Here is an 11,485-nt window from a genome sequence, read left to right as displayed (position 1 = left end):
TTTCTCATCTCCGATCATATTAGCAAAAGGCTTCATATGGAATACCCCTACCATAAATAATTTACTATTAATTACTAAAGTGGGCATATGGCATGTCATATATTCTCATTATTAAAAAAAAATAATTCTAACGAGCAATCATTATTAAAAATAATTATGAAAAAATAGAATATTGTATAAAATTTGAAATTACACAATCTTATAAAATTTTAAAATCATCTACCTAATATTTTAAAAAATAATAATTTATAAAATATTTGTTAGAAATCGAATTTTTGTAAATGATTTTTAAAATTTGGCCAAACAATCCAATAAATACTTCTAATCTCTTAAAAATATTTTATAGTAAAATTTTTTTAAATAAAATCAATACACTCCAAATCTCTAAAATTGATCCAAATTAAATCAATTTCTAATCCAATCCTAAAAACTAAAAAGTAGATTTCATATAAAATTCAATTCCAAACAGGAACCAACTATAAGTCATACCCTCAAGACTCGAAACAGTTGGTTCGACGCCGTTTTCGGAGTGGTCTGCTCCACCTGATTGGCTTATTATCCCGTCCACCACGGCGAATATGATTATTGCAAAATAATAAAAAAATCAGATAAGATGAGGTGGCACTGGGACCACTGCCATCGTGTCATTTACAACTCCTCAATTCGCCCACAGTTTCGTGCCTTTTAATTGAAAGGCCCTGTTATCTCTTCGACATTTCCTCGATTCTTTCGCACCTAAATCTTCTTTTTCTACCCCTTTTCTCCCCCCATCAATGCCCATAGATTCATAAATCTTCTCAGGTTTTTTTTTTTTCAGTAAACTTCTCTTTTCTAATCCATCTCCTTCTCTGATTCCGTTTAATCGGATCCGCACTTTTTTTTTCTTTTCTTTTTAATGCATTGACGAGTGAGATCTATTTTGTCCACAATGATAAAGCTCTCTTAAATTTGAATTGCTTTTAGAGCTTTGAGTCGTGGGTTTTTGCCCGTTGTTGGGATTTTGAGGCCTAAAATTGTGGATTTTAGTTTTCACGGGTTCCTGAATTTGATTAAAATCCCTCTATTTTTGTGTATTTGTTATTTGTTGAATTCTCGATGGACTGCGAGTTCGATGATTGCTATGAGATTTACCTAAATTTGCTTTCAATTGTTTCAAGATTTTGATCGCTTCCATCTGGGCCTTATTCCGAAATTGACATAACCCGATTCAATCTACCATTTTTGTCTAGATTTTGGTTTTTGGATCGGTGGGTTTTCTCAAAATGGTCACTGTGAATCTGGGAATGCTCCATCACATACTGGACCATGTATATGGGGCATTCATGCACAGAACAAAGATAAGTCCTCCATTCTTCTCCAGAGGATGGGGTGGGGCAAAGCTTGATCTTCTGGAGAGAATGATCAAACAACTATTTCCTGAAGCTGAGGAGAACTGGCCCCCTAGTTTGATCCAACCCATTTGGAAAACGGTTTGGGAAACAAAGACGGCTTGTTTGAGAGAAGGAGTTTTCAAAACCCCTTGTGACGAGCGGCTTCTGAGTGCATTGCCTCCTGAGAGTCATACTGCAAGGGTTGCTTTCCTTACTCCCAAATTCGTGCCACCCCAGAAGATGGCTTGTGTGGTTCATCTTGCAGGTGACGTGATCAACCTTTAGCTTACTCAGTGGACGATAATTTTGTTTTTAGATTGTTGAATTGTCATTGAAATAGCAGATGGCTGCACTGTAACTTAATTTACTTTGCATTGATGGAATCCCAAATGGGTGTTTGGTTCTTGTATGCTCATTTTTCCACACAAAAATTGATCCTATTGGGTATTGTTACCTTCTGTTTGTTCTGGAATTCGGTAATCTAGATTAGGTGGATTGTGATCCGAAGTTCAAAGTTTTGGCGTGATTTATATCTGCATTGAATGTTTAATCTCCGTTTGCACTAATTTCTGCTCTTCTCATGTTTTGTTCATTTGCCTGAAATTAGTCTAAATATGACAATTAACATGGTAAAACTTGAGCTGCTATGCCAATTGAGAGTTTGATATCTAGATTGCTTTAAATACTATTGAAACTCGGAGGAGTTGGAAGCATAGCTCATTTTGATCTGCATTATGAGTTTGAATCTTCCAACTGTTTTGATAATGTATTTAAATGAAGTGTATGTGTTATGCTGGTTTATTTGCTTCAAAGCATTACGAGTTTAAATCTTCTAACTGTTTTGATAATGGATTTAAATGAAGTGTATGCTTTATGCTGGTTTATTTGCTTCAATTGATCTTTCTTTCAATTGGGTTGGGTTGTCATTCAATTGGGGAAAATTCTTAGGTTTTAGATTATGCTGTTCCCTATTCAAGTTTGCTATCTTCCAGTGGGTTTGGGGAGGATACAAGTGCAGTGTTATGTTTCCTTATATGAGAAAAAAAAAATGTCAAATTTTGATAGGTTGAAATGGTGCATTCTTGGCTTTTAATGTCTCAGAGATTAATTTTTATCAGATAGTAGTGTATATTGTTGGAGATTAATTTTTAACAGATAATACTGTATATTGTTCTAATTCAATCCAGGACCTGAGTGGTCATGTTTGTAGGTTCTCATTCAATCAATAGAAATTTGAAGTTCTGGCTTAATTTCTGTTGGGATTGATGATTTTATTATCTTCCTACTTTGATAAAGAATTCAAATGGGATGTGTGTTTTATGTTTGAATGTTTGGCTCAAAGTGTTCAAATGAAGTTTTTATTGGTGACCTTACTTTGCAAACCACATTCCATTCAGCTATTACATTTTTATATTTTAGGCATCTGATTTGTTCTATGCCACTGAAAAGCTTTGTATGCTGTAGATGGGCAAGCAAGTTCGATGTTTTGTTTGTTGAAGATGTAAAAGAACTGAATAATCAGTGTTTTTAAACAAGATTTCTGAATATTTCATCTAGTCTTATACTAAACCCAATTTTCTCATTGGTTGTATCTTGTCTGAAATCTTTTGTGAATGATTTGTTTGTTGCTAATTCTTTAGAAATACAAATAACTTTTGAATTATTTTCCATTCACTTGTCACATTCCTAACAATTCCAAAACTACAACATGTTGATTTACTGCTTTTCCCAGTTCCTACATTGAAAATAATATTGAGCTTGTCATGGCTTTTTTATAAATAATATAAATACAACTTTATAGTTTATATTCAAACCCCCCCTCACCCTTTCACAGTTAAGGCCAGAGGCAAAATTTTCCATGGTTTATTAAAGTTGCATCCCAATTAATTTCTGAATTTTGTATGATTTTGGCCTCTTACAGATTCTGGATTGCCAAATTCACTACCATGGCTATCTGATTCCTATGTTGCTTACTAATTGTGGAACAGACCATTCAGGGATCCATACTTGACCTGTTTAGGAATATCCTTCAAGGGTGAAATTTATAGCAAGCACTTGGTTATTTGCTTTATGGAGTCTAGCTTTCTATTTTCAGGCACTGGGGACCATACATTTGAGCGAAGATTGCGTCTTGGTGGTCCATTGTTGAAGGAAAACATAGCAACCATGGTGCTTGAAAGGTGAGAACAAATTCAACAGAGTTCATTTTTGAAACTGGAAGAAAAGCTTCTCCTAATTGATTAATGTGAAACAAGAATTAGTACTTCTAAATTTAGATAAAAATATGTGACTGCAGCCCTTTTTATGGTCAGAGACGACCTGTGCTGCAGCGTGGTGCTAAGCTCTTGTGTGTGAGTGACTTGCTATTGCTAGGAAGGGCCACCATTGAAGAAGCCCGTAGTCTTCTACATTGGTTAGACTCTGAAGCAGGGTTTGGCAAGATGGGTGTCTGTGGACTTAGCATGGGTAAGATTCAATAGATCCCTTTTACATATATTGAAGCTTTAGGAAAACCAGATTTTTTCCTTTGTGATTCCTGGTCAAAAGTTGTCGCTTCAATTTTTTAACTAGGCAAAAACAAACATGTTGGTTCCTGTTGTAATATGCCATTCTGGGAATAGACATCAGAACTTTGATCCTCTTCTCATTTGCATTGATGCTTTTATGGTAATTAGGCGGAGTACATGCTGCAATGGTTGGATCTCTGCACCCCACCCCTGTTGCTACCCTTCCTTTTCTCTCTCCACACTCTGCTGTTGTGGCATTCTGTGAAGGGATATTAAAACACGCAACTGCATGGGAGGCACTGAGAGAGGACCTTGCAGTGCAGAAGGCTGCAATGACTCTCGAGGATGTTAGAGAGCGGATGCGAAATGTACTGTCTCTCACAGATGTCACACGCTTCCCAATCCCCAAAAATCCCAATGCCGTTATCTTTGTTGCTGCTACTGTGAGTACCAGACTTAGTATATTACTGTGTGAATGTTTATTGGAGACAGTTAACTCGTGTTTCTCTTTTCCTTTTATAATTAGGTGTTCTCCAACACATAAAATTTAGCCTAGTGCCTTTTCCATCATCATTTTTCTTTCAAAATTTGGTTCCCTGACCTTCTGCAATCATGTGTTCAGGATGATGGATATATCCCAAAACACTCAGTGCTGGAACTTCAGAAAGCTTGGCCTGGCTCAGAAGTGAGGTGGGTCACCGGAGGGCACGTCTCATCTTTTATTCTTCACAATGGTGAATTCCGCAGGGCGATAGTTGATGGGCTTGACAGATTACAATGGAAGGAGTCTCCATCGTGACACTGGTATGGCAGTTGCCTGCTCACTGAACCTGTAAAATGAATTCAGCTGATATCTTGAGAGTTGAAACACCCCCACATTCTACAAAATGGGTGTCTGTGACTATCTTTTTAATGGAACCAGCAATAAATTGTCAACTGTGATGGAAATTTGTGTGTTTTTGATTGGTTTCACTGATGCATTCAGCAGGTCGAGATCAAAATTTTAATTGAACTTTGAGATGGGCTAACCCAAATTGAGTTAGGATTGATGAGTTCAATCCAATCCAATTAATGAAGATGATTGCACAAAATTTATAAATATAAATACATTTTCATACGTTTTTAATAATAAATAATTATTTACCGTAATATTTATAATAAAGAAAAAGAGAAGATGACAAAATAAAGAATTCAACAAAAATAATGATTAAGGGAAAAGAAGTGTTTATAATAAATAATAATATTGATAAGATAAATAATAATAATAATAATGATAAAGAAAAAGAGAAGATGACAAAATAAAGAATACAACAAAAATAATGATTAAGGGAAAAGAAGAAGAAGATCACGAAATAAAGAAAAAGACACAGAAAGGTGTCTCATTATGCCACTTTATTTTTTTAACTTTACGCCTTAATTCAAGTTTAAGGCCAAAATAGTATTTTTGAAAGAAAAAAATAACCAAAGTTGATCTCTCCCCAAAATATTTATCAATCTAATTTTTGTTTGGTTTTATACACTTAAAATAAAAATAAAAATTAAAAATTAAAGTTAAATTTGCTGTTGTACCAACACACTACTTTTACAAATTATTTTGAACACAAGTCTAAATCAATAATTATTTTTACAAAAAAAGATTACTTTGACAAGAAACTCCCTTAATTCAATGGCACTTTTTTTCCTCCAAAGGGGTTTTCTTGGATTCCCTACCTATCATTAATTATGATTTTTAAATTTTGTATTATATATAAATAAATGTATCGAGATTATATTTAGCTTAATACTATCATTTCCACCATTTTCAAAAAAATAAATTATTGGGGGAATTACGTAAACATATATTGTACATAGAATATTAAATATGGAAAAAAAAGTCACTTTTATAGGAGTATATTTTGAAGAAAATAATTATTATTTTACACACTAAAATAATAATTTTGTATATGTTTTAAACGGTATCCTCTAACGGCAACTACCTATAGAAGATAAGATAATATGTACACTTGATTGAACTCACATGCTTAGTTGTCATAACAGTCATCAAAACATCACAATTTTGGTATCTCTCTACATTAAACATACCACTAAAAATAATAATTTTTTACCTAAAAATAACAATGTTAATAACTAAAAATACAATTATAAATAAAATAGTGTACCAACTTATTTATCATTCATTACTACTTCAATATCGACATCAAATATATCACTAAAGATAGTAATATTGTTTTTATCTAAAAATAATAATATTAACAACAAAAAGCATTACTATAAATAACATAATATATCATATAATATGACTTTGGTAGTCATTATTAGATAATATGTAAAATAAATAAATAAATTTAATGGTTTAAATTTTTAATTAAAAAAATGTATATTTTTTTTTACATATTTAATAAAAAACATTAATTTTTTTTTTTAATATCAATGTAGTATAATGAAAATTGTGAATTTATATTTAAAAAATGAATGCAAACGACTTTTAAAATTTTGATTTTACATACATCCAAATATTGCTTTTAAAATTAAATACTCTTAAAAAATAATATTTTTTTAATATTATTTTTATGTTTTTATTTTGAAAAAAAATAAAAAATATATAATTTCAACCACACATGCAGATGGTTTTTTTTTTTTTTTTTTTTTTTTAATTAGGTCTAACATTCTATAAAAAAAATATAAAATATAAAATATGAGATCCATAATATGAAAATTATAAATATTATAAATATAAAAATATTATGAATGTCAAACAAATAAATATTCTATATATAAGAAATCAATATTATTTAAAATGTTAGTATTTATTTATTTATTTATTAACTTATTAATTATTATAGGTTAGTATATTTTTATATTAAAAATTAATTTATTTTAATGTAGTAATTATACATGATGTTAAAATAAAATTTTAATAAAAAAATGAAAATAATAATAAATAAATGAATTGTAGCTTTAAAAAAATAAAGTTTGTTTTTTAATTAAACATATTTTTAAAAATATGGAAAAAAAAAGAATTAATTTATAAATTTAATTAAAATGAAAGTATTAAAAAAAAAAAACAAAACTTAATTCATTAATTGTAATATGAAACTTAATTTAATTTAAAACTCATTTGATAGTGATTTTATAAAATATTTTAAATATTTATAAATTTTTATCTTTCAAGTATTAGAAATATTAGAAACGTTTTTTAGGATCATTTCTAAATGCATTTTTAGAATACGTTTGAGAGTAATTTTAAAAAATATTTTTAATATTTTTAACACCTAAATGATAAAAAAATTTAAGTATTAAAAAATATCAAAAACATTTTATAGAATTACTATTAAATAGACTCTTAAAGTACATTTAATAATAATTATAAGAATTATTTTTAATATTTTTAATATTTAAATAATAATTTTTTTTTAAATATTAAAAATATTAAAAATACTTTTTACCATTACTATCAAATAGCTCTTACTCTTTTAAGTTGAAACTTGATTTAATTTAACGAGAAGGTGGGAATGAGACTGCCGATAGTGGGGGAGGAGAAATGAAAATTCGAAACAAGAGAAAAGACTAAAGTGGGGGAGGCCCATCAATCATTCAAGCAAGGAAAGAAAAAACAAAAACAAAAATAATAAATAAATAAATAAAAGTGGGGGACGCACCATTAATTGCTTGAAGGGTGGTTTTGAAAATATAAATAAAATTATTGTTTTAATACATAAAATGAGAATTTTTTTTTAAAGTACTCTCAATGAAAATAATTTTTTGGGTTTTGAATTTATTTATGTTTTATAAATAATATATATTTATATAATTACCCTTTTTTATTTTATAATTGTCGACCCGAAAGTCTCATCCATAACATCCATATTTTATTGTAGGAGATTCTCATCGACATTCAAAAACCAAATTAATGGAAGAAATAAATTTTAAAATAAGTCTTCTCGACAAAATTAAATAGAATATTGTATGATGAGTTATTAAGTTTTAGGATATTGGGGAGGCTCTACCCAGGAAAGGGCTATGGTTCCCACTTCCCAGGGTCACTTGGTGAAGCTCCATGTAGTGTGAGTGGCAGTGTAAGAAAGTGACCCATAAATCCTATGGATATACTTCACGAAGTCAACAAGATCAGCGGCACGCAGTTAATATTAAAACCAAGGGGCCTCCATTGTTGACTTTGACAACCATGCGAAGCGCTCAACCCACACCACTCCGCGACCTTAGGCCACGTTTGCGGGACAAATGCGCGTAGAAATAAAAATTAATCAAAATTTCATAGATTTTTAAATATTTATCATTATATATTTTGTAATTTTATCAAATTAATTTATTGTTACGAGATTATATCAAATTAATATAAAAGTTTGCAAATAATTATTTATATATTTAATTATTTCTTAGCATATTTTTAAATATATATAAATACATATTGAATTTATTCTAAAAAATTTATTTTATCATTTGATTGTCCTAAAAAAATATAAAAAAAAATCAAATATAATCAAAATTAGTAAAATATTTATACATTCTCAAATTATTTAATTATAAATTAAAAATAAATAAATACAATTAAAAAAACACATAAAGATAATTTATTAACTTTAAATTTATTTTTTATTTTTTTCTATTTCTTACTTCACTGTAAATAATTATTTATATATTTAATTATTTCTTAGCATATTTTTTAAAATATATAAATACATATTGAATTTATTCTAAAAAATTTATTTTATCATTTGATTGTCCTAAAAAAATATAAAAAAAAATCAAATATAATCAAAATTAGTAAAATATTTATACATTCTCAAATTATTTAATTATAAATTAAAAATGAATAAATACAATTAAAATATATTAACTTTAAATTTATTTTTTATTTTTTTCTATTTCTTACTTCACATTTTCCCTCAACATTTCATAAATCAAACATACCTAAGTAAATTATCGTGAGCATAACCTAAATTTAGCGTAGCTTTGCCACAACTCACAAGTAGATATTTTATATTTGATTTTAGTGGGTCAAGCCTCATGGATCTGAATCCACAGCTTAAAACAAGAAAGTCAAAGCTATGGATTCAGATCCATGAGGCTTGACCGACTGAAATCAAATGTAAAATATCTACTTGTGAGTTGTGAGTCAAAACTTTCTTTGTTTTAAGCTATGGATTCAGATCCATGAGGCTTGACCCACTGAAATCAAATATAAAATATCTACTTGTGAGTTGTGGCAAAACTACGCTAACTTTAGGTTATGCTCACGAGAATATCCTCAGGGTACGTTTGGAATTTGAGGAAAAATGTAAAATAAGAAAATAGAAAAAAAATAAAAAATAAATTTAAAATTAATAAATTATTTTCATATGTTATTTTAAATTTATTTATCATTTTAATCCATAATTAAATAATTTGAGAATGCATGAATATTTTATTAATTTTGATTATATTTGATTTTTTTAGGATAACTAAATGATAAAATAATTTTTTAATATTTTTTTAAAACCAAATATAATCTTAATATAAAGAAAATGACGGTTGAATTTATATTTTTAATTTTTTTTAATAATATAGAAAAAAAAAAGTAAGGTTATCTAATTTGTGGTATTAATGGAAATAATTATTTTTTAATAATGTTATTGAGTTTATCTATATCTAAATTAGTATTTTGAAAATGTCTTTTAAATTAAAAATAATTTTTAAGATTTTAAATTTTTTATCCCTGTTTTTTATTTTTAAAAACTAAAAAGTAGTAAATCCTGTATTCTGATTTATTTTTTATGAAAATATTATATATTTATATTTTAATAAAAACAATTTTTAGTATTTTTCATTTTTTCAATTATATCTCATGATGTTTTAAAAAAAAAATCTTAAACCACTTTAAATTTATTTTAAAAATATTTTATTTTTAAAATAAATTTTCAGAAAATATTTTTAATCCAAATTTGTAAAATATATTTTACACTAAAGAAACAAAAATGGAAGGAAATTCCAAATAAGCCCTCAAGACCGCCCTTAGCTGGAATCCCATTTACCATATTCGTGTTCAATTTGGTCACGCGAGCAAGTGTCTATAAATTCAAGATTTGGTCTAGGCATTACGTAGCCAATTTCAGAGAAATGGAGACTTCAAAACTTTTTCTACTCTCCTCCTCTCTCCTCCTACTCTTACTCGCCACTCGTCCATGCCCTTCTTTCTCTGAACGTTGCAACCCAAAAGACAAAAAAGTTCTCCTTCAAATCAAAAAAGCCCTAGACAATCCCTACATTCTAGCTTCGTGGAATCCCAACACCGATTGCTGCGAATGGTACTGCGTCGAATGTGACCTCACCACCCACCGCATCAACTCGCTCACCATCTTCTCCGGCAAGCTATCCGGCCAGATTCCCGACGCTGTTGGTGATCTTCCGTTCCTCGAGACCCTCATCTTCCGCAAGCTCTCTAACCTCACCGGTCAGATCCCGCCGGCGATTGCCAAACTCAAGCACCTAAAAATGGTTCGCCTTAGCTGGACCAACCTCTCCGGTCCCGTGCCGGCGTTCTTCAGCGAGCTTAAGAACCTCACGTACCTCGACCTCTCCTTCAATAACCTATCTGGACCCATTCCCGGCAGCCTCTCTCTCCTCCCCAACCTCGGCGCACTCCATCTCGACCGGAACCACCTCACCGGCCCAATCCCTGACTCCTTCGGAAAATTCGCCGGCTCTACCCCAGGTCTATACCTCTCACACAACCAACTTTCCGGGAAAATCCCATATTCTTTCAGAGGATTCGACCCCACTGTCATGGACTTATCGCGTAACAAGCTTGAGGGTGACCTGTCAATATTCTTCAATGCCAAAAAGTCAACACAGGTCGTTGACTTCTCACGGAACTTGTTCCAGTTTGATCTTTCGAGAGTGGAATTCCCGAAGAGTTTGACGTCGTTGGACCTTTCGCATAACAAGATCGCCGGGAGCCTGCCGGAGATGATGACTTCTCTGGATTTACAGTTCCTGAACGTGAGTTACAATCGTTTGTGTGGTAAGATTCCGGTGGGTGGGAAGTTGCAGAGCTTCGATTACGACTCCTACTTTCACAATCGGTGCTTGTGTGGTGCTCCACTCCAGAGCTGCAAGTGACGGCTCGGCGTGTCGGATTTGAGCTTCACATCTCCAAAATAAATGTATTGTGCCCATTTAAATATCATTTTCCCTAAAATAAATGAAACGTGAAGCCACATCTCTTCTGGAGTAACTAGCCATGTCTAACGTGAGACATATAAGTCTATGAGTTTCATAGATCTAGAAGGAAATCTATTAGATTTAAAAAAAAAAAAAAAAATCACTAGAAATATTATAAATAAAAAGAAAAAATAAAAGAAAAACAAATTTCCAAAATTAGAAAGTTATATTTAGTTTAGATATGATATAAAATATGATAAAAAATAATAACATATTAAATATTGAATAAGATATCTTATTTCACCTTTTTATCATTTTCTAATTATCTTATTCAATATTCAATTTACAAAGAGATAAAGGTAAATGATGCAAAAACTTTAGTGATAATTTCACATGCAGAAATGAGATATACATGAATTATGAATATTCGAGTAATTTTTAATCTAT

At 30.1% G+C, this 11,485-nt stretch overlaps 2 protein-coding genes across 2 annotated transcripts; both read left to right on the top strand.

Annotated features, from left to right (window-relative positions):
* The first annotated feature begins 713 nt into the window (after positions 1–713).
* Positions 714–4,835, top strand: LOC117921189 (protein ABHD18). The gene is made up of 5 exons (XM_034839005.1): positions 714–1,635; positions 3,466–3,550; positions 3,667–3,836; positions 4,046–4,320; positions 4,500–4,835. Exons 1-5 carry the CDS (start codon positions 1,263–1,265, stop codon positions 4,674–4,676), a joined length of 1,080 nt encoding a protein of 359 aa, XP_034694896.1. The 5' UTR covers positions 714–1,262; the 3' UTR covers positions 4,677–4,835.
* A 5,144-nt stretch (positions 4,836–9,979) lies between these two features.
* LOC117919915 (polygalacturonase inhibitor) lies at positions 9,980–11,111 on the top strand. Its single transcript, XM_034837217.1, has one exon. It carries the CDS (start codon positions 9,995–9,997, stop codon positions 10,994–10,996), a length of 1,002 nt encoding a protein of 333 aa, XP_034693108.1. The 5' UTR covers positions 9,980–9,994; the 3' UTR covers positions 10,997–11,111.
* Positions 11,112–11,485: the final 374 nt, after the last annotated feature.

Source organism: Vitis riparia, chromosome 8, assembly GCF_004353265.1.
Source record: "Vitis riparia cultivar Riparia Gloire de Montpellier isolate 1030 chromosome 8, EGFV_Vit.rip_1.0, whole genome shotgun sequence".
Classification (NCBI taxonomy): domain Eukaryota; kingdom Viridiplantae; phylum Streptophyta; class Magnoliopsida; order Vitales; family Vitaceae; genus Vitis; species Vitis riparia.
This window is presented reverse-complemented; position numbering and strand designations above follow the sequence as displayed.

What these genes read in the sequence shown, in the direction of transcription:
- LOC117921189 (XM_034839005.1), top strand. Translation starts at nt 1,263, where the DNA reads ATGGTCACTGTGAATCTGGGAATGCTCCATCACATACTGGACCATGTA. An exon ending in TTGTGTGGTTCATCTTGCAG is followed by an intron (nt 1,636 to 3,465) that starts GTGACGTGATCA and finishes TTCTATTTTCAG; the next exon opens with GCACTGGGGACCATACATTT. An exon ending in GCAACCATGGTGCTTGAAAG is followed by an intron (nt 3,551 to 3,666) that starts GTGAGAACAAAT and finishes ATGTGACTGCAG; the next exon opens with CCCTTTTTATGGTCAGAGAC.
- LOC117919915 (XM_034837217.1), top strand. Translation starts at nt 9,995, where the DNA reads ATGGAGACTTCAAAACTTTTTCTACTCTCCTCCTCTCTCCTCCTACTC.